Below are 23,797 nucleotides of genomic sequence, written 5' to 3'. Positions count from 1 at the left end.
CATTCCTATACACTAATAATGAGAAAATAGAAAGAGAAATTAAGGTAACAATTCCATTCACCATTGCAACGAAAAGAATAAAATACTTAGGAATGTATCTACCTAAAGAATAAAGACCTATATATAGAAAACTATAAAACACTGATGAAAGAAATCAAAGAGGACACTAAGAGATGGAGAAATATACCATGTTCATGTATCGGAAGAATCAATATAGAGAAAATGAGTATACTACCCAAAGCAACCAATAGATTCAATGCAATCCCTATCAAGCTACCAATAGTATTTTTCACAGAGTTAGAACAAATAATTTCACAATTTGTATGGAAATACAAAAAACCTCGAATAGCCAAAGCAATCTTGAGAAAGAAGAATGGAACTGGAGGAATCAACCTGCCTGACTTCAGGCTCTACTACAAAGCCACAGTCATCAAGACAGTATGGTACTGGCACAAAGACAGAAATATAGATCAGTGGAACAAAATAGAAAGCCCGGAGATAAATCTATGCGCCTGTGGACAGCTTATCTTTGACAAAAGAGGCAAGAATATACAATGGAGAAAAGACAATCTCTTTAACAAGTGGTGCTGGGAAAACTGGTCAACCACTTGTAAAAGAATGAAACTAGAATACTTTCAAACACCATACAGAAAAATAACTCAAAATGGATTAAAGATCTAAATGTAAGACCAGAAACTATAAAACCCCTAGAGGAGAACATAGGCAGAACACTCTCCCACATAAATCACAGCAGGATTCTCTATGACCCACCTCCCAGAATATTGGAAATAAAAGCAAAAATAAACAAATGGGACCTAATTAAAATTAAAAGCTTTTGCACAACAAAGGAAACTATAAGCAAGGTGAAAAAACAGCCTTCAGAGTGGGAGAAAATAATAGCAAATGAAGCAAGTGACAAAGAATCTCAAAAATACACAAGCAACTCCCGCAGCTCAATTCCAGAAAAATAAATGACCCAATCAAAAAATGGGCCAAAGAACTAAACAGACATTTCTCCAAAGAAGACATACAGATGGCTAACACACACATGAAAAGATGCTCAACATCACTCATTATCAAAGAAATGCAATTCAAAACCACAATGAGGTACCATTTCATGCCAGTCAGAATGGCCACTATCCAAAAGTCTACAAGCAATAAGTGCTGGAGAGGGTGTGGAGAAAAGGGAACCCTCTTACACTATTGGTGGGAATGCAAACTAGTACAGACACTGTGGAGAACAGTGTGGAGATTCCTTAGAAAACTGGAAATAGAACTGCCATATGACCCAGCAATCCCACTGCTGGGCATACACACTGAGGAAACCAGAATTGAGAGACATGTGTACCCCAATGTTCATCGCAGCACTATTTATAATAGCCAGGACATGGAAGCAACCTAGATGTCCATCAGGAGATGAATGGATAAGAAAGCTGTGGTACATATACACAATGGAGTATTACTCAGCCATTAAAAAGAATACATTTGAATCAGTTCTAATGAGGTGGATGAAACTGGAGCCCATTATACAGAGTGAAGTAAGCCAGAAAGAAAAAACACCAATACAGTATACTAATGCATATATATGGAATTTAGAAAAGACGGTAACAATAACCCTGTATGCAAGACAGCAAAAGAGACACAGATGTATAGAACAGTCTTTTTGACTCTGTGGGAGAGGGACAGGGTGCGATGACTTGGGAGAATGGCATTGAAACATGTTTAATATCATATATGAAACAAATGCCAGTCCAGGTTCAATGCATGATATAGGACACTTGGGGCTGGTGCACTGGGATGACCCAGAGGGATGGTACGGGGAGGGAGGTGGGAGGGAGGTTCAGTATGGAGAACACGTGTATACCTGTGGTGGATTCATGTTAATGTATGGCAAAACCAATACAATATTATAAAGTAATTAGCCTCCAATTAAAATAAATAAATTTATATTTTTAAAAAAGTTATGACCAACCTAGACAGCATATTAAAAAGCAGAGACATTACTTTGTCAAGAAAGGTCCATCTAGTCAAGGCTATGGTTTTCCCAGTATGGATGTGAGAGTGGGACTATAAAGAAAGCTGAGCGCCGAAGAACTGATACTTCTGAACTGTGGTGTTGGAGAAGACTCTCGAGAGTCCCTTGGACTGTAAGAATATCAAACCAGTCCATCCTAAAGTTGTTCAGTCCTGAGTGTTCATTGGAAGGACTGATATTGAAGTTGAAACTCCAATATTTTGGCAACCTGACGCAAAGAGCTGACTCATTTGAAAAGCCCCTGGTGCTGGGAAAGATTGAAGGCAGGAAAAGAAGGGGACTACTGAGGATGAGATGGTTGGATGGCATCACCGACTCAATGGACATGAGTTTGAGTAAACCTGGGATTTGGTTATGGATAGGGAAGCCTGGCATACTGCAGTCCATGGGGTCACAAAGAGTCGGACATGACTGAGCAACTGAACTTAACTGAACTGAAAGAAAGAATGCAGCTGCTGGGCCCATCGGAAATGATGCTCAGTTTGGATGAGTCTGGTGGTGAAAGTGAAGGCTGATGCTGTGAAGAATAATACTGCACAGGAACCTGGAACTTTAGGTCCATGAATCAAAGTAAATTGGAAGTGGTCAAACAGGAGATGGCAAGAATGAACTTCAACATTTTAGGAATCAGTGAAGTAGAATGAACGGGAATGGGCTAATTTAAATAAAACGTCCATTGTATCTACTTCTGTGGGCAAGAACCCCTTAGAAGAAATGCAGTAGCCCTCACAGTCAACGAGAGAGTCTGAAATGCAGTACTTGGATGCAATCTCAATAACAGAATGATCTCTGTTTGTTTCTAAGGCGTACCACAGTAATCCAAGTCTACGCCCTGACCACTAATCCTGAATAAGCTGAATTTGAATGGTTCTGTGAAGACCTACAAGATCTTATATAACTAACAGCAGAAAAGATGTCCTTTTCATCATACAGAATGTAATGCAATAGTAGGAAGTCAAGAGATAATCAGAAGTAACAGGTTAAGTTTGGCCTTGGGGTACAGAATGAAGCAGGGCAAAGGCTAACAGAGTTTTGCCAAGAGTATGCACTGGTCATAGCAAACACCCTTGTCCAAAAACACAAAAGATGACTGTATACATGGACATCACCAGATGGTCAACAGCAAAATCAGATGGATTATATTCTTTGCAGTCGAATGTGGAGAAGTCAGCAAAACAAGACTGGAAGCTGACTGTGGTTCAGATCATGAGTTCCTTATTGCAAAAATCAGGCTTAAACTGAACAAAGCAGAGAAAACCACTGGTCCATTCAGGTATAACCTAAATAAAACCCCTATTATACAGTGGAGATGACAAAAAGATTCAAGGGATTCAATCTGGTAGAGTGCCTGAACTATGAATGGAGGTTTGTAACACTGTACAGGAGGCAGTGACCAAAATCATCCCAAAGAAAAAGAAATGCAAGAACACAAAATGGTTGTCTGAGAAGAAAAGGAAAAAAGAAAATATATATCTATCTGAATGCAGAGTTCCAAACAATAGCAAGGAGAGACAAGAAAGCCTTCTTAAGTGAACAATGCAAAGAAATAGAGAAAAACACTATAATAGGAAAAGACTAGAGATAGCTTCAACAAAATTAGAGGTACCAAGGGAAAATTTCATGCAAAGATGGGCACAATAAAGAACAGAAATGTTATGGACCTAAGAGAAGCAGAAAAGATTAAGAAGAGGTGGCAAGAATACACAGAAGAACTAAACAAAAATGTCTTAATGACCTGCATAACCACGATGGTGTGGTCACTAACTTCGAACCAGACATCCTGGTGTGTAAAGTCAAGTGGGCCTTAGGAAGCATTACTATGAACAGAGCTAGTGGAGGTGATGCCATTCCAGCTGAGCTATTTCACATCCTAAAAGATAATGCTGTTAAAGTGCTGCACTCAATGTGCCAGCAAATTTGGAGCACTCAGCAGTGGCCACAGGACTGGAAAAGATCAGTTTTCATTCTAATCCCAAAGAAGGACAATGCCAAAGAATGTTCAAACTACTGCACAATTGCACTCATTTCACATGCAAGTATGGTCATGCTCAAAAAAATCCTTCAAGCTAGGCTTGAAAAGCATGTGACCCAAGAACTTCCAGATGTACAAGCTGGATTTAGAAAAGGCAGAGGAACCAGAGATCAAGTTCCCAACATCCATTGGCTCATAGAAAAAGCAAGGGAGTTCCAGGAAAATATCTATTTCTCCTTCACAGACTTCGTGAAAGTCTTTGACTGTGTGTGTGCTTAGTCACTCAGTCGTGTCCGACTCTTTGCAACCCCATTTACTGCAGCCCACCAGGTTCCTCTGTCCATGGAGATTCTCCAGGCAAGAAGACTGGAGTGAGTTGCCATTTCCTTCTCCAAGGGATCTTCCCAACCCAGGGATCAAATCCAGGTCTCCTGAATTTCAGGCAGATTCTTTATCATCTGAGCCTATGTGGATCACAACAAACTGTGGAAATTTTTTAAGAGGTAGGAATACCAGATCACCTTACCTGCCTCCTGAGAAACCTGTATCCAGGCCAAGAAGCAACAGTTAGAACCAGACATGGAACAATGAACTGGTTCAAAATTGGGAAAGGAGTATGTCAAGGCTGTATATTGTCACCCTGCTTATTTAACTGCTATGCAGAGTACAGCATGCGAAATGCTGGGCTGGATGAAGCACAAACTGTAGTCAAGATTGCCTGGAGAAATATCAGCAACCTCAGATATGCAGAAGATACCACTCTAATGGTAGGAAGTGAAAAAGAACTAAAGAGCCTCTTGATAAGGGTGAAAGAGTAGAGTGAAAATGCTGGCTTAAAACTCAACATTCAAAAAACAAAGATCATGGCATCCAGTCCCATCATTTTTTGGCAAATAGATGGTGAAAGAATGGAAACAGTGACAAACTTTATTTTCTTGGGCTCCCAAATCACTGCAGACGGTGACTGCAACCACAAAATTAAAAGACTCCTTGGGCTTCTTAGAAGAAAAGCTATGCAAACCTAGATAGCATATTAAAAAGCAGAGACATCACTTTGACAACAGTCTGTACTGTCAGATCTATGGTTTTTCAGTAGTCATGTATGGATGTGAGAGTTGGACCATAAGGAAGACTGGGTGCCAAAGAATTCATGCTTTCCAACTGTGGTGCTGGAGAAAACTCTGTGAATCCCTTGGTCTGTGAGGAGATGAAACCAGTCAATCCTAAAGGAAATGAACCTTGAATATTCATTGGAAGGACTGATGCTGAGGCTGATGCTTCAATACCATGTTCACCTGATGCGAAGAGCAGACTCACTGGAAAAGACCCTGATGCTGGTGAACACTGAAGGCAGGAGGAGAAGGGGGCAACAGAGGATGAGATGGTTGGATGGCATCACCAACTTAATGTTCATGAGTTTGAGCAAACTCCAGTAGTTGGTGAAGGACAGGGAAATCTGGTGTGCTGCAGTCCATGGGGTCACAAAGAGTCAGACAGGACTTAGCAACTGAATAACATCATACTTAATGCTGAAATGCTGATTTCTCCAAAGATCAAGAAGAAGGCTACCATGACTGCTCTCGCTATCTTTAAACTGTATTCAGCAGTTTATTAAAGCTCTCATTGAATGCAGTGAGAAAAATAAACATCCAGATTGGAAAGAAAGAAGTAAAACTTCCTTTAATCACAGATGATGATCTATGTATTAATAGGCAATCCAACAGACTCTTCAGAAAAAGTTACTAAATTAACAAGTGAATGTATCCAAGTTGTAGGATACAATCAATGTACAAAAATCAAATGTATTTTGTATAGCAGCAAAGAACAGTAGGTAAAAACATGTAATATGTGGGGATAAGTCTGACAAAAGATATGGAAGACCTATACACTGAAAATGACCATAAATTGTTGAGAGAATTCACGACCTAAATAAATGGAGACATATACCATGTTCATGGACTGGAAAACTCAGTATCTTTAAGATCAATTCTCTTCAGAATGATCAACAGAGTCAATATCATCCCAATAAAAAAAAAATCCCAGCAGGCTATTTTAGAATACAGCCTGGTAATTTCTGAAAAAGTTAAATATACACCTACTATATGCTTCAGCCAGTCTGCTCCTAGGTATTTCACAAGGGAAGAGACAGTATATGTTCATACAAAGATTTGCACACTAATGTTCAAAGCAGCTTTATTTGTAATAGACAAAAACTGCAAGTAACTCAAATGTCTATCAACAGGTGAATGGATAAAGAAACTGTGGTATTAGCTGTAAGATTTAATACTGTTCTATAATGAAAATAATGAACTATTGATACATCCTATAACATGGATGAATTTCAAAATAATTCTGTTGTTTGAAAGGAAACAAACAGTACATATTCTATGTGTGTGTGTGCATGCTCAGTCACTCAGTCATGTCCGACTCTGTGATCCCATGGACTGTAGCCTGCCAGACTCCTATATTTATGGGATTTCCCAGGGAAGAATACTAGAGTGGGTTGCCATTTCCTCCTCCAGGGGATCTTCTTGACCCAGGGATCAAACCCATGTCTCCTGCATCTCCTGCATTGCAGGTGGATTCTCTACTGTTGAGCCTCTACATATATGCATATTTCTAGAAAATGCAGAGTAATCTTTAGTGACAACAAGCCAGGGTTTCCTGGGGTTTGAGGAGGGACATGAAATGGCAAGAGGGAGGAATTACAAAGGGGCATAAAGAAAACTTGAAGGATGATGGATGTCTTCATCATCTTGACTGTGGTGATGTTATGTATAGGTAAGTATATGTCAAAACTTATCAAATTGTAAACGTGTAGTTTATGTAAATTATACCTGAGTAAAACTGCTTAAAAACTAAAAAGAACCAGCGTTCCTTGGAGAAATGCTAAATCCAGGACTGAATGCAGGAAAAGGAGGAGATGAAGCTGCGACATCTTCTTGTGTTAGAATATCAGTTAGTACTCAAAGAATGGTGGGAACATGTCAAGAGAACATAGGAGGGGCTTCCAATGGCCAATTCTGAAACAATGAGTGTCTCAAAATAGCTGGTGACAATAATGGGTCAAAACCTATTAGTAAAATAAGAATCCAGGTGTCTACAACTGGATTTATTAATGTAAATAAATAAACAAATAGCAAGAAGAACAAGACCTTCCCTGCGGTGGAATGCTAACTAGTAAATGTAGGTGGAATGATGGAATTAGACCATTGCATTTGATAACCATTTTAGTAATAAATAATTAGGTAAGACTCATTTAATGAATGCTAAAACTCCCCACAAGATACTTACTAATTTCAGTGGTAAAAATTTACAGTGAAAAACCTCAAAGACTTTAAGCACATGCAAAGCTCCAGTCACATATGACGGGACAAATTGATATCATGTGCCTCCTAAAACAAATCACTAAGAACACAATATCACTTCTGTGGTGTTATTGCCAAAATTGCATAATCTCCATCTAATTATGATAAAACATAAACAAACCCAAAACAAAGGACATTTTCCCAGAATAACTCGCCTGTGTTCTTATTTTCAAATGGATCAGGAAAAATAATGCATCGGTATAAAGAAAAAAGATAATGGAAATATGATAAAATTCTGACATTTGAGGGAGCTGGGTAAAAGGTACACAGGAATCCTTTGTACTAGTCTTGCAACTTTCTGTAAATATGCAATTATTTCAAAACAATGTTGTAAAACATGAAGAGTAATGACTAAACGAATGAAAACAGTAAGGACAATTTCTAAAACTGAAAAAAAAAAAAAACAGGTAACGGAAAACTCCATCAGAGTAACAAAGAGAAGGACAGGTAAAAACAATTAAGCAGGATGTATGACAAAAAGAATGCAGAAAGAATAATGGTAATCATATTGCCACATGTATCAATAATAATAAATGAATGCATTGCATTCACCTAATAATAGACAGATGTTCTGATTGCTTAAAAGCAAATAACTCAAGATCTTGCTACATTCTATTTACAAGAGACATACCCAAAGCAAAATAACTGAGGAAGGCTGAGAATAAAGAGATGGAAAAAGAAAAAAAGTAATAACAGGAAAGGACACTGACAAGAACTGCAACATGAAAACAAGGAGTGACAGAGATTGCTGGCTGCACCAATTAAAATCTCCTTGGTAACAGAAGGCCAAGTTTCAGCCAGGACAGAGGTATCTTGACAGGCCTCCCTGGGAGATCAGGCGTGGGGACCTGACCAAATTCTGCCAAGGAGATGAAAATGGAATTGTTTTCTGGAACTGTCTGGGAGGGTTACTTATTAGAAACCAGCAGACCTGGGCCCAGATCTTTTTTGTCCTCCTACCTTTCCTCTTCCTTCTGTCCCTCAATGGAGATGTGCTGGCTGGAGCTCCAGAAGTCTCGGGGACCACGAGGGGACCTTAGGATGGAAACCATACACCAAAATGGTGAAGCAGAAGGTAGGAGTCTGATAATATTGTAGAGTCCTGGAACACCTATCTCCAGACATCTTCTACCCAAGTAAGAATCTTTCTCCTTTAATTTTATTATTTTTCCTAATATATATAGTTGCATCCTAAGAGGTTCAACTATTACTGTGTAACAGCTACAGGAATCAAATAATAATATTCTTTACAAAGAAAGCATTTAAGGTATACTTAAATATATATATAAATAGATGGGACAAAGAAAAACACTTCATAGTTTAGGAAGAAAAAATATAAAAAGTTATGAACCTTTATCCATTCTTTATGCACTAACAATACAGCTTCAGAATACACAAAGTCAGTATGTTAGTTGCTCAGTCGTGTCTGACTCTTTGCGACCCCATGAACTATAGCCCACCAGGCTCCTCTGTCCATGGGATTCTTCAGGCCAGAATAATGGAGTGAGTAGCTGTTCCCTTCTCCAAGTGATCTTCCCCACCCAGGGATCGAACCCAGGTCTCCTGCATTGCAGGCAGATTCTTTACCAGCTGAGCCATGAGGGAAGCCCACATAAAGCTAACCATAATTAAACTATAGGAAGTAAGCAAATTTAGTTACAATGGGAGGTTTATATACATCTCTCTCAATGAGGAAGGAAATGAGGATCTGTATAATCGTAACAGTAATCAGAAGACTATGGTACTGGCATAAGAAACAGACAATAGACCAATGGAACAAAATAAAGTACAGGAATAAAGTGAAGTTGCTCAGTCGTGTCCAACTCTGCGACCCCATGGACTGTAGCCCACCAGGCTCCTCCATCCATGGAATTTTCTAGGCAAAGGTACTGAAGTGGGTTGCCATTTCCTTCTCCAGGGGATCTTCCTGACACAGGGATCGAATCTGGGTCTCCTGTATTGTGGGCAGATGCTTTATTGTCTGACCTACCAGGGAATCCCAAGTATAGGAATAAACCCACACATACACAGTCATACAAGGCTATAAGGGACTTAGACTCAAGACAATACACATATCTTTCAATTCATATGAAAAAGTTACAAAAGTTGACCATGTTTTAAGTCAGGCAACAACCTTTTCATGGACAGGCCAAATAGTAAATTTTTTAAGCTGTGTGGACCCCAAGGTCTCTGTTACAACCATTCAGCTTTCCAGTTGTTAACTGGAAATTAGTCATCAGTTCAGTCACTCAGTCGTGTCTGACTCTTCGCGACCCCGTGGGCCACAGCACGCAACATAGGTAGCGTGTAAACAAATGGGCATGTTTGTATTCCAAGAAAACTTGATTTCCAAAATAGGCACCAGGCCCATGTGGCCTACAAGCTATATTTTGTGGATCCCTGTTCTAGGTAACAAAGGAAATAACCAAAAAACTTCCATAATGCTGATATCACACAGGGGACAGCTACCATCACATACTGTTAAAACTTAACATAAGAAGAAAAAATATCCCCTCAAACTCCAGTGCAGATCCACACACCTGGAAATTTTTAAATGTATTTCTAAATAACTCTCAAGTTGAAGAGGTAATAAAACCAGAAAACAAGGGAGACAGAAAATAAACTTAGATTTCACCTCAAGAATTTAGAATAAGATAAAAATAAGAAGAACAACACAGCAATAATAAAACATCCAGATAATAAAATGAAGAAACTGCTAAAGAGAAAAACAGAATATTTTTTAAAAAAGAAAGAAATTGAGTTGATCAGGAGAACCTAATGCCAGCATGGCAACCTACTCCAGTATTCTTGCCTGCAGAGTCCCATGGACAGAGGCGCCTGGCAGGCTACAGTCCATGGGGTCACACAGAGTCAGACATGACTGAAGCCACAGCAAAGCACAGTGAGAAATGCTACAAAGAAAATGAAACGTTTGAAAAATAAACATTTTTTTACTAAATGTTTATTTAATAAAATAAATATAAATATTTTTAAATAAAAATATTTTTAAAATATGTATATTTCCTCAAGCCAAGAAAATGGAAAAGTTAGATGGAATGGACAATTTTCTAGGAAATATAAATTACCATAATTGACTCAGAGAAACCCCAGGGGAAAAAAACAAAGAGATTTAAATAGTGAGGAAGGGCTTCGCTGGTGGCTCAGTGCTAAAGAATCCACCTGCCAATGTAGGACACACAGGTTCGATCCTTGATTTGGGAAGATCCCACATAGGGTTAGTCACTTGGTCATGTCCAACTCTTTGCAAGCCCACAGACTATAGCCTGCCAGGCTCCTCTGTCCATGGGATTCTCCAGGCCAGAATACTGGAGTGGGTGGCCATTCTCTCCTCCAGGGGATCTTCCCGACCCAGGGATTGAATCTGGGTCTCCTGCATCAAAGGCAGATTATTTACCATTTGAGCTACAGGGAAGACCCTGAGATTGACAGTCCACCCTCCTCAAGATGCCATGTGCCGTGGAGCAAATAAGCCTGTGTGCCATAACTATGGAGCCTTGTGCTCTAGAGTCTATGAGCTACAATTGCTGAGCCCATGTCTTGCAAATACTGAAGCCTGAGAGCCTAGAACCCCTGCTCTGCAATGAGAGAAACCACTCACACTGCATTCAAAGAGTAGCCCCTGCTTGCCGCAATGAGAGAAAGCCTAATCCCCAGTGCAGCCAAAAATAAATAAATATAATTTAAATAGTAAGGGAAAAATCTACACCCTCAGATGGGATGAGGTGATTAATAAAGAGAAATTCCAGTCTGATGTAGCCTTTGCCAGCACACACAACTATTACAATGATAAAAAATATATATATAGCTAAGGTACAGTGGGGGATTCCCTTGTGGCTCAAGCTGGTAAAGAATCCACCTGCAATGCAGGAGACCTGGGTTCAATCCCTGGGTTGGGAAGATCTGCTGGAGAAGGGAACAGCTACCCACTCCAGTATTCTGGCCTGAAGAATTCCATAGACTATACAGTTCAAGGGGTCACAAAGAGTTAGACACAACTGAGTGACTTTAACTTTCATGGTATAGCTAAGAGAAGAATTCTCTTAAACAGATAATGAGTATCTGCTGAAAATCTACAGCAAGCATCACACTTACTGGTAAATTATTAAAACCCATTTCCCTGAATGTGAGAATAAACAAGGCTGCCTAATACTATCCCTGAAAGCTCTAGCAAATTTAGTAAGGCAATAAAAAAGAAAGAAAAGGCATATAGATAAGGAAGAAAGAAAATGTGATTATTCACAATTGATCTGATTATGTGTGTAGAAAAGTATACAAAAGGCTTCCCAGGTGGTGCCAGTGGTAAAGAAGCTGCCTGCCAATGCAGAAGATGCAGGAGACTTGGGTTCGATCCCTGGGTTGGGAAAATCCCATGGAGAAGGAAATGGCAAACCACTTCAGTATTCTTGCCTGGAAAATCCTATAGACAGAGGAAGCCTAGTGGGCTACAGCCCATGGGGTTGCAAAGAGTTGGACATGACTGATCTGTACACACACACACACAATTAGAATTAATAAGTAAATTTAAGTTGGTCACTAGGCACAAGACCAACTTACAAAAATCCACTGAATTCATATATACTAGCCAAAAAGTAGAAAATAAGCTTTTTAAAATGATGCAATTTATGATAGCTTTACAGTAGTTTTAAAACAAACATCAAATAGCTAGGAATACACCCAACAAAGGATGTGCAATAATACATCCAAGCAAGGCCTCTATACTGAAAATTATATTACTGAGAGGAACTGAATACCCTCACAAAAGGAGGGTATAACATGCTCATGGAGTGGAAGACCTCACTTCAAAAATGTCAGGTTTCCCTGAATTGAGCTATATATATTTAGGCAATTTTAATCAGCATCCCAGCAGGTCTTTTTCCTGGGGATATTGAGAAGCTAAATTCTGCAATTTATGTAGAAATGCAAAGGACTAAGAATAGCTGAGGCAACATTTAAAAGTACACAGTTGGAAGATTCATATATTATCAAATGCAAGACATGTTGTAAAGCTACAGTAATCAAGACAGTGTAGTACTGGCACAAGGAGAGACAAATAGAACCAAGAATTCAGTAACATGAACACATAAATGAATGCATGACTGATGACAAAGAAATGGTCTTTTCAATAAACAATTCTGACTGAACGTGATGTGAAAAAAGTTGATCTTGCCCCCAGCTTCAGACCATAGACAAAAATCAAATCCAGATGTTATAGATCTAAATGTGAAAGGTGAAAAAATAAAACTTCGAGGTAAAAAGTACAACATCCGAATGAACTTTAGGTAGGAGAAATTTTCTTAAACAGCATACAAAGAGCTCCAAAGTGGGGGGAAATAATATGTATTTAAAATTAAGAACTGGCATCAAATACTTGCAAGTGAAACCATCCCAACATGTAAAGCAAATATCCTGCAATAAAAATTTTTAAAAAAATTGCAAGCCATATATCTCCTAAAGAGTTAATAACCAAAATATATAAGGAATTTCTAAACAGAAACAGAGTCACAGATGTAGAAAACAAACTTAACGATTACCAGGGGGAAAGTGGGTGGTGCCGGGGGTGGGGGGAATAAGTTGGGAGATTGGAATTAACATATACACACTATTATGTGTAAAATACATAATCAATAAGCACCTACTGCATACCACAGGGAACTCTACTGAATACTCTGTAATAAGCCATATAGTATGGGAAAAGAATCTAAAAAGGAGTGGATATATGTATATGTATAACTGATTCACTTTGCTATACAGCAGAAACTAACACAATATTGTAAGTCAACTATACTCTAATAAAAACTAATAAAAAATGAACTCCTACAACTTTAAAGCAAAAATAAAAGTCATCCAATTAACTTCCCAAGTGACTCAGTGGTAAAGATTCCACCTGCCGATGGAGGAGCTGTGGGTTGGATCCCTGGGTCGGGAAAATCCCCTGGAGAAGGAAATGGCAACCCACTCCAGTATTCTTGCCTGGGAAACCCCATCGACAGAGTAGCCTGGAGGGCCATAGTGCATGGGGTCGCCAAGAGACATGAGTAGGCATCTGAGCATACACACACATCCAATTAAAAATTGAAAAAGGACTTGGACAGAAATCTCCAGACATACAAAAGTATATAAGGTAATCAATTTATCTGTTCATCAGGGAATGCAAATGAAAACTACAAGATATTGCCTCACATCTGTTAGGATGACTAATATTAAAAAAGGTAAGTGCTGGCAGTGAGTTGGAGAAATTAGAATAAACCCTTGTGTGCCACTGTTGGGAAAAACAGTATGGCGGTTTCTCAAAAAACTAAAAACAGAGATACCATCAGTTCAGTTCAGTCGCTCAGTCATGTCCAACTCTTTGCGACCCCATGAATCGCAGCACGCCAAGCCTCCCTGTCCATCACCAACTCCCGGAGTTCACTCAGATTCAAGTCCATCGAGTCAGTGATGCCATGCAGCCATCGAGTCAGTGATGCCATGCAGCCATCTCATCCTCTGTCGTCCCCTTCTCCTCCTGCCCCCAATCCCTCCCAGCATCAAAGTCTTTTCCAATGAGTCAACTCTTCGCATGAGGTGGCCAAAGTATTGGAGTTTCAGCTTTAGCATCATTCCTTCCAAAGAAATCCCAGGGCTAATCTCCTTTAGAATGGACTGGTTGGATCTCCTTGCAGTCCAAGGGACTCTCAAGAGTGTTCTCCAACACCACACTTCAAAAGCATCAATTCTTCAGCACTCAGCCTTCTTCACAGTCCAACTCTCACATCCATACCTGACTATTGGAAAAACCATAGCCTTGACTAGATGGACCTTAGTCGGCAAAGTAATGTCTCTGCTTTTGAATATGCTATCTAGGTTGTTCATAACTTTTCTTGCAAGGAGTAAGCGTCTTTTAATTTCATGGCTGCAATCACCATCTGCAGTGATTTTGGAGCCCAAAAAAATAAAGTCTGACACTGTTTCCACTGTTTCCCCATCTATTTCAAATTCAGACATAAATTGAAGAAAGTAGGGAAAACCGCTAGACCATTCAGGTATGACCTAAATCAAATCCCTTATGATTATACAGTAGAAGTGAGAAATAAATTTAAGGGCCTAGATCTGATAGATAGACTGCCTGATGAACTAGGGAATGAGGTTCGTGACACTGTACAGGAGACAGGGACCAAGACCATCCCCATGGAAAAGAAATGCAAAAAAGCAAAATGGCTGTCTGGGGAGGCCTTACAAATAGCTGTGAAAAGAAGAGAAGCGAAAAGCAAAGGAGAAAAGGAAAGAGCTACCATATGATCCAGCAATTACACTCTTGGGCATATATACAAAAGAAATAAAACCAGGATCTCAGAGATATCTGGACTCTCATGATCACTGCAGCACTACTCACAATAAACAAGGTATGGAGACAACCCAAGTTTTATCTAGATGAATGATAAAACTGTCATATGCATACATATTATAAAGTGTAATATATATATATATGTGTGTGTGTGTAGGAATATCATTCAATATTAAAAAAACAAGGAAATCCTACAATTTGCAACAACGTGGATGAATATGGAGGACATTGTACCCAATTGAACAGGCCATCACAGAAAGCCAGATACTTCATGATTCCACTTATATAAGGAATCTAAGATAGTCTAAGCAGAGCATACAATACTGGTTGCCAGTGGATGTGGGTAGGGGAAAGAGGCGTAGTTATTCAGTGGACATACAGTATTGTGAATTTCAAATTTTGTTGAAGGTAGCTCTCATGCTGTCTTCTTACCATGAAAACAAAATTAAATGAAACAAAACAAAAACAACAGAAGGAAACTTCAGAAGTGTTGGATATGTCTATTCCTTGACTGCGCTGATAGTTAATTCATATTTCAGGCTTCCCAGGTGGCTCAGTGATAAAGAATCTGCCTGCCAGTGCAGGAGACACAGGAGACATGGGTTCGATCCCTGGGTCGGGAAGATCCCCTGGAGAAGGAAATGGCAACCCACTCCAGTATTCTTGCCTGGGAAAGCCTATGGACAGAGGAGCCTTGCACGCTGTGTAGTCCATGGGGTCGCAAAGAGTCAGATACGACTGAGTGACTGAGTACACATTTACCTAGGTAAAACAGTCAACTTGTTTACTTTTTTTTCCCATGATGGAGATTTAAACTTTAACTTTGCTAAAGGCATTATTTTTTTAAAAAATTTACTTGGTTCTCAACCAAATGTAATTTTAACTAACACAACCTAATAAATTGTTATCACATGTTATGGACCTGAACAAAAACATCCTAATTATTTGACTTTAATTTTGGGGTTAGGAACATAGGGCTTAATCTATCTGGGGGATGTGAACACAGAGTTTAATTCAAGGACTATATATGTGTATAGTGAAAGTCACTCAGTCACATTCGACCCTTTGTGACCCCGTAGACTATATTCCATGGAATCCTCCAGGCTGGAATACTGGAGTCGGTAGCCATTCCCTTCTCCAGGGGATCTTCCTAACCCAGGGATCGAACCCAAGTCTCCCGCATTGCAGGCAGATTCTTTACCAGCTGAGCCACCAGGGAAGCCCACATATGTGTGTAAGACAGATGCTGTTCATATAATAATAAAATGCTAGAACTAAAAAAAAGAAAGTTTTCAACTTTACAAGTGACCAACAAAATGCAAAATAAAGCCACAGTGCAATACTCTACCAGAATGGCAAAAACGAACAAGACAGATGTTACTGAGTATTAGCAGGAATGTGCAGGAAGCAACTCTCCAACACTGGTGTTAGGAGTTAAAAGCAATAAAGACACTTTGGGAAAACTGCTGCATTATCTACTAAAGCTGAATATATACATATATACATATGCATTCCAATCCTAGATATGTACCCAACAGAAATATACAGTAAATGTACATCTGTTCACAAGAATACTCATAACAGCATAATTTGTAAAAGCCTTTTATTTTTTATTTTTTTGTAAAAGCCTTTTAAAACCTGAAATTATCTCTCAATAAAAGAATGAATAAACAAAGTATGGTATATTCACACAGTGGAACACTATACAGCAATGAGAATTACTAAATCGTTGCTTCATGTAACCACATGGATGAACCTAACAAACATAATACTGATTGATAGAAACTAGACTCAAAAGAGTACATATTATATGGAGTTTCAGCTTTAGCATCATTCCTTCCAAAGAAATCCCAGGGCTGATCTCCTTTAGAATGGACTGGTTGGATGACTTTTAGCAGATGTCTCCACAGTATCTATTGATCTAACCATGTGCTTTTTCTCCTTTAGTTTGTTGATGTAAAGAATTATATAACATCTTGAATTACCTTGAAATTTCCTGAAGCTGAATGGACTTTATATATGTGGATTAAACTGAACTTGGTCATTGTGGATTGTTCCCTAATACAGTTATATTTATTGATTTTTTTCCCTAAAGTTTGACATCTATATATGAGATGGGTCAATAGTTTTCTTCTATGTTATCTCGAACCAGGTTTTGGTGTTAAAATTATTCTAGCTGTTTTAAAAATGGAGGAACTTTTAAGCTTTTCATATCGTCTGTGATAATGCAGAAATTGAATTAGACCCATCCATCTTTCAAAGGTTAGAATTGAGCTGTAAAGCCATGTAAACTGGCTGTCTTTTAAAATCATAGATCCTTAATCACAATTTTCAGTCTCTACTTTGATAATTAGACTGAATAAGTTTTCTATTTCTTAATTTTGATATGAGACTATCATATGAGTACAATCACAATGTAGGTAGCCTTTGGAGACTCACTTCTTTTACTCAGACTCTGAAATTCTTCCTAGTTGTTGCTTGTTACCAAAAGTTCATTCCTGGGACTCTTTCCTGGTGGTCCAGTGGCTGAGACTCCGAGCTCACAATGCAGGGGGCCTGGATTCAATCCCTGGTCAGGGAACTAAATCTCACATGTGTTAACTAAAGATCCTGCATTCTACAACTAAGACCCCGGGCAGGCAATTAAATGTAAATTTCTTTTAAGTTCATTCCTTTTTACTGCTGATTAGTTCTTCAACAGAAGTCTTAGACTTTCATAATCAATTCACCTATTGAAGGAATTTCGGTTGCTTCCACTTTGTGGCAATTATGAATAAATTAAATATATACACATACATACATACACATGTGCAAACAGGGTTTGTGTGAAATTGTGTTCAGTTCTCTATGGAGTAAGACTCCTGGGTCACACATTAAGTGTACATTAAACTTTATACAAAACTGTCAAAGAGTTTTCTAAAGTGACAATACCATAGTGCACTTCTACCAGCATCATGAGAATTCCAGTCTGCATCACTGCCAGCATTTGGCACTGTTAGTTTTATTTTAGTGACTCTAATGGGTATGTGTCAGGAAGCATTTAACAGGAGGCTTCCTGTGTGCTGTTTTCGATCTGTCATGAATCCTCTGCTCTTTATTAATTGAGGAGTTGGCAAGCCGCTCCCACGGCTGAGAATGCATGCATTTACTTCGTTAGCTTTTCCATACGGTGATAAGTAACTATTTATGACCCTCTTCCTTTTTATGAACCATATGGTAAAAGTGATTATTTACAACCCTCTCTCTTTTACATGGATGGCCTTATGATAACTTGTAAGTCTGGACTTCTGATTTTTATCTTTGCTGAAAATAGCTACCTTGTAAGACAGTATATATACCCACACTATGTTGAATAAAACACCTTTGCTCCATCAGAGCTTGGGTCCCCGCGTCTGTCTTTCTCTCTCTTTCTCAGGCTAACTCTTTGGAGTGCAGAAGTCCACTGAGCTCACTTTCTTGCCTGGGCTTCTAAGACCATCTCGAGAAGGTGCACTGTGCCTTCACCCCCTCGAGAGGGCGCCTGGTGCCTATGTGAAGCAGTGCAAGCTCTGTGTCAAGAGCTTTATTGGTTTTCTGCATAAACCAAAGAATAACAGCCTCTTTCTCTCTTTTACTTTATTATCATTGACTCCAGAACACTAGGTTCTGGTCCATTAAAGGACCTCACCAAGTGGCGCCCAGAACAGGAGCCTGGTACACGTGGCAGATTCGGGCAGAGTGACTCGAAGACCTATTCAGGTCAGTAAGTACTAAGACATGGGTTAAATGGCTGGAAAGCCCCATCACTCTGCTACTTTACTTCATCACTTATTTAAAGTTCAGGGACTTTCAGTTTCACGCCAGCGAACAGAGGCTTGCCTTCAGACGGTGGTTGAATGTAACCCTTGGTTCCCTGATGAAGGTAGTTTTGATTTAGAAATTTGGCACCAGGTCAAAGAGAAAGTTGAACGTGCTGCCAGACAGGGAAAAAATATCCCGATAGATTTTTGGCCCCTATGGGCCCTCATTAAAGCTGTGATTTTTCTATTTCAAGGTAATCCTAGCCCTCCTAATATTCGGCAACAGGCAGAACACTTATTACATGAATATGAATTAGATGACGAAACCTTACAAAAGGCCCAATTAGAACAACATAAAATATTTCAGAATTTTCCTACAAGCCCTGCCCCGGTTACTCCAAGCACTCCTCCCCTGCTAGCAGGCACAAATCCCAAAGTCTCTCCCTTGCTAGAACCTAATGATTCTGGCAACGACTCCCCTAAGACACCTTTTGACATTAAAACCGACAACACCTTTCTGAATAACAACAATAAATTTTTACCACATACTCTTAATTGTAAGAATCTGCTACCTACTCACTCTCCTTCACGACAGAGGCTCTCTGAATTGCTAGCTTTGCAATCACAAGTCTCTGAAACCGATGGTTTCTCTGCCTTTCCAGGTTTTAGAAATCCTGACGCTCAAAGGCACATAATACTTCATTATGAGGGTATTAACCTTTTTCACATGCAACAAATTAAAAAAGCTATAACTATGTATGGCCCACATTCACCTTTTACTAAAGCACTTCTAAATTCTATAACATCCTCTACTGGAGATTTTATTCCCCATGATTGGCGAACTTTAATAAAAGCTTTCCTTAAACCAGGAGAATATCTTCAGTGGATAACGTGGTATCATGATATAGCCAGAGATCATGCTAACAGAAATGCTCGAGCTGGTGCTCCCCAAACTCAAATTACTTTTGAAATGCTAACTGGTACAGGACAATTTGATGTTATAGAAGCTCAAATACAGCACCCCCCTTTGTTACATGAACTAAATTAAAAACAGTGGCCCTTGAAGCTTGGGATCAAATTACTCCTCAAGAGGAACCTACAGGTAGCTACGCTAAAATATTGCAGGGGCCTAAGGAAACTTATGACCAACCTAGATAGCATATTCAAAAGCAGAGACATTACTTTGCCAACAAAGGTCCATCTAGTCAAGGCTATGGTTTTTCCAGTGGTCATGCATGGATGTGAGAGTTGGACTGTGAAGAAAGCTGAGCGCCAAAGAATTGATGCTTTTGAACTGTGGTGTTAGAGAAGACTCTTGAGAGTCCCTTGGACTGCAAGGAGATCCAACAGTCCATTCTGAAGGAGATCAGTCCTGGGTGTTGACTGGAAGGACTGATGCTAAAGCTCCAGTACTTTGGCCACCTCATGCGAAGAGTTGACTCATTAGAAAAGACCCTGATGCTGGGAGGGATTGGGGGCAGGAGGAGAAGGGGATGACAGAGGATGGGATGGCTGGATGGCATCACTGACTCGATGGACATGAGTTTTGAGTAAACTCTGGGAGTTGGTGATGGACAGGGAGGCCTGGCGTGCTGTGATTCATGGGGTCGCAAAGACTTGCACACGAGTGAGTGACTGAACTGACTGACTGAATGAAACGTATGCTGATTTTTTAGCTAGATTAGAAACTGCTATTTCCCATACTGTAATTGGAGAAGAAGCCAAAAGGCAAATAGAGAAATTACTAGCTTATGAAAATGCAAATCAGGAATGTCAAAAGGCTATAGCTCCGATTCATGAGACAGGGACTATTATTGATTATTTGAAGGCTTGCCGCAATCTAGGATCAGAAACTCAAAAGGGTCAAATGCTAGCTGAAACAATGGTTGCTGCCTTAAGAAAGGGAAATGAAGGATGCTTTACATGTGGAGATAAGAACCATTTAAAAAGGGACTTCCCTAAGAAAGCTAATAAAAAACCTCCAAAAATTTGCCCTCGCTGCCACAGAGGAATGCACTGGGTCAGATTCTAAGTCTAAATTTGACACTGAAGGGAAACCTATTCTGGGAAACTCCAAGCAGGGGACCCCCCAGGTCCCCTTCAACAAAAACCAGGGGCAAATTCCATATTTTCCCTCAAACCCTCAACATCTGTCAGTGCTGCCGTGGATATACCAGCCGTAAATGACTTTCTCCTTTACCCTCAAGCAGTCCCCTCTAGAATGCCTACCGGACTTTTTTGGACCCCTGTCCCCACAAACCTTCAGTCTTTTACTTGGCCGATCTAGTTTGACTTCTAAAGGAATTACTGTTCACCCTGGAGTAATTGATTCAGATTATAAAGGAGAAATTCAAATTATGATGTCATCTCAGATTTTATGGCAATTAAAAAATGGGGAATACAAAGGAACACTACTGTCTTCCTTATCTAAAGCTGACTTTACTAGATTCCAACATAAGATATTTTCTAAACCTATAACTATTGTTAATACAGCTTTATTTGTTTTAAATTTTTTAAATTTACCACAGGGAGATATCTTAACAAGAGCAGAAAAGCATTTCAAGGAATTGAAGGACACTTCTCTTCCTCTGCCCATTTGGTACCAAGACAATGGGTCAACAAAACAACGGAAATCTGGGAAACTAATCTTACAGGGAAAGGGGTATGCTTGTATTTCCTCAGATGGATCCAACGAACTCACATGGCTTCCTCTTCGGAAGATTTGACCCAAGGAGGCCCCTGGCCTTCAAAATGGAGACGGGACAAGGACCCCAGGAAGAAGAAATTCCAATACGGGCCATGGTGGCTCTAAAGATCTCCAGGAAGCACTGCCCTTGGTGGCATCACCCTTATGATCTCTCCACTTGGGGACAAATAACAACCCTTACTAATTGAGCTGAAAATTTGGTCTCTCAACAATGAATGCCTCGGAGTCCTGAAGACATTCTCCTGGAAATGCTCAGTCTCTTGACCTGTGCCTCACCCGCTCGAGCTCTAATTAATCATACTTCCTGGGCTTAAATACCCAACCCCCCTCTACTACAGGTGGTCAAATGGACAGAGAGAGGACCAATCATTTCAACTAATGACTCTATACATATGCCTTCTCCCTGACATTAAAGGGCCCTCACACCCTGAAGAAGAAGAAAAACTAATTAATATTTCTCTAGGTTATGAAGTCCTTCCTTTGTGCATAGGCCCAGCAGAATTATGCATAAACATCAGCCGACAAACTTGGGCTTTTGCCCTGCCTCCCAGAAAGGATTTTCAGACGTTGCTTGGATTATTTACTGCCCTTTCTTTGTCTGTAAACCATGTTTATAGTACTGAGACTTTAGGGAAAGAGTTAGGGAAAGAACACAGAACATTATGCAAAGGGTTTACTTATAAAAACTTTACATATACTCCCGTTTGTTGGGACAAATGTCAAGCCAAATCAGGAAAATTAATGTTTGTAGCTAATCATGTAACTGTTGATTGGGGACCCCATGGTACATGGTTATCTAACTGCTCAGAAGATGTTCACTGCTCTGTGTGTGACTATGCTACTCAAGTGGCATAGAAAATTAATGACGACACTACACTACGATGGAGCATTACCATGACAAAGGACTTCTTGGGTGGTTTGCCAGTGGATTAGCCCCACCACGTCCTAGGACCATCCTCAATAAATAGAGTGGGCCTGAACAATGGGACATTTGGAAACTTGCTGTGAGCACTGAAGAACTTGGAACTTGGACCAGACATTTCAGAGGGACCAGTCATGGTCACAGTAACTATTTCTTTCGCTATAATCAATCATATTTTATACAGGCCTGTGTCCCACTTCCTTTTGCTATTGCCATAGGAAATTGATAATTTAATAAGACTTTACGTTCTGTAACTTGTATTAATTGCAAACTATATACTTTTCTTAACTCCTCTCTTTAAGAAATTATTCCCTTTTGATTCTTCAATCTCAATGTAATTTGTGGTTACCAATGAATCTTCAACAACCCTGGGAAGAAAGTCCTATGGCTGGCCTTGCTTCCAGATTACTTACTAAACTGCTCTAACGATCTAAACAATTCATTGAATGGCTGACTCTTGGCATTTTGGGGTTAATAGCTATTTGCACCACTGCTGCCATAGCCGGTGCTGCTTTACATACCTCGATTCAAACACATAATTTTATCCAAAATTGGACTGAAGATGCTCATAATATGTGGGCTACTCAGGCCCAGGTGGATGAGGATATTCAAGTGGAAATACAGGAACTAAAAACAGCCATCAAATGGGTCAGAGATCAATTAATAAATTTGGAAAAACAAGTGATACTAAAATGTGATTGGAATGCTACTCAATTTTTGTGTTACTCCTGTTCATTTTAATCATAGTGCCTACAACTGGGAACAAATCACATTTCATTTACAGAATATACATGATAATGCCTCTCTGAATGTACAATTACTGCAAAAGGAAATCTTTGAAACTTTTTCTAAACGTCTGCCCTCTTCCACTAACGTGGGAACTTTAGCTGAACAACTAGCTGATCAATTATCTGGGCTAGACCCACGAGGATGGTTTCAAAGTATTACACACAACATCGGGTCTGGAACTGTAACTTTGGTGATTGTTTTGGTAATTATATTTGTTGTTTATCATTGCCTTTCTATAAGGGTGGTTAATACTAAACAAACTCAATTGGTCAGGACCTTTTTTACAAATATAATAAAATAGGGGGAACTGTCAGGAAGCATTTAAGAGGAGGCTTCCTGTGTGCTGTTTTGGATCTGTCATGAATCCTCTGTTCCTTATTAATTCCTAAACATTCAGGAATTAAGAGGAGTTGGCAAGCTGCTCCCATGGCTGAGAATGCATGCATTTCCTTCATTAGTTTTTCCATATGGTGATAAATACCTATTTATGACTCTCTTCCTTTTTATAAACCATATGGTAAAAGTGATTATGTACAACCCTCTCTGATATGGATTGCCTTATGATAACTAAGTCTGGACTTTTGATTTTTATCTTTGCTGAAAATAGCTACCTTGTAAGACAATATATATACCCACACTATGTTGAATAAAACACCTTTGCTCCATCAGAGCTTGGGTCCCCGTGTCTTTCTTTCTTTCTTTCTCTCTCAGGCTAATTCTTCGGAGTGCAGAAGCCTGCTGAGCTCACTTTCTTGCCTGGGCTTCTAAGACACTCTTGAGAAGGTGCACTGTGCCTTCACCCCCTTGAGAGGGCGCCTGGTGCCTATGTGAAGCAGTGCAAGCTCTGTGTCAAGAGCTTTATTGGTTTTCTGCATAAACC

General features: G+C 39.5%; 1 protein-coding gene across 1 annotated transcript in view; it reads right to left on the bottom strand.

Annotated features, from left to right (window-relative positions):
• The window catches only part of BRCC3 (BRCA1/BRCA2-containing complex subunit 3), a 73,716-nt gene that overhangs the window by 22,150 nt on the left and 27,769 nt on the right, over positions 1-23,797 (bottom strand). The window contains exon 8 of the mRNA XM_070291937.1: positions 8,336-8,410. Within this exon, the coding sequence (XP_070148038.1) occupies positions 8,336-8,410 (75 nt within the window). The remainder of the gene's footprint in view (positions 1-8,335; positions 8,411-23,797) is intronic.

The sequence above is a fragment of the Ovis canadensis genome, chromosome X (assembly GCF_042477335.2).
Source record: "Ovis canadensis isolate MfBH-ARS-UI-01 breed Bighorn chromosome X, ARS-UI_OviCan_v2, whole genome shotgun sequence".
Classification (NCBI taxonomy): Eukaryota; Metazoa; Chordata; class Mammalia; order Artiodactyla; family Bovidae; genus Ovis; species Ovis canadensis.
This window is presented reverse-complemented; position numbering and strand designations above follow the sequence as displayed.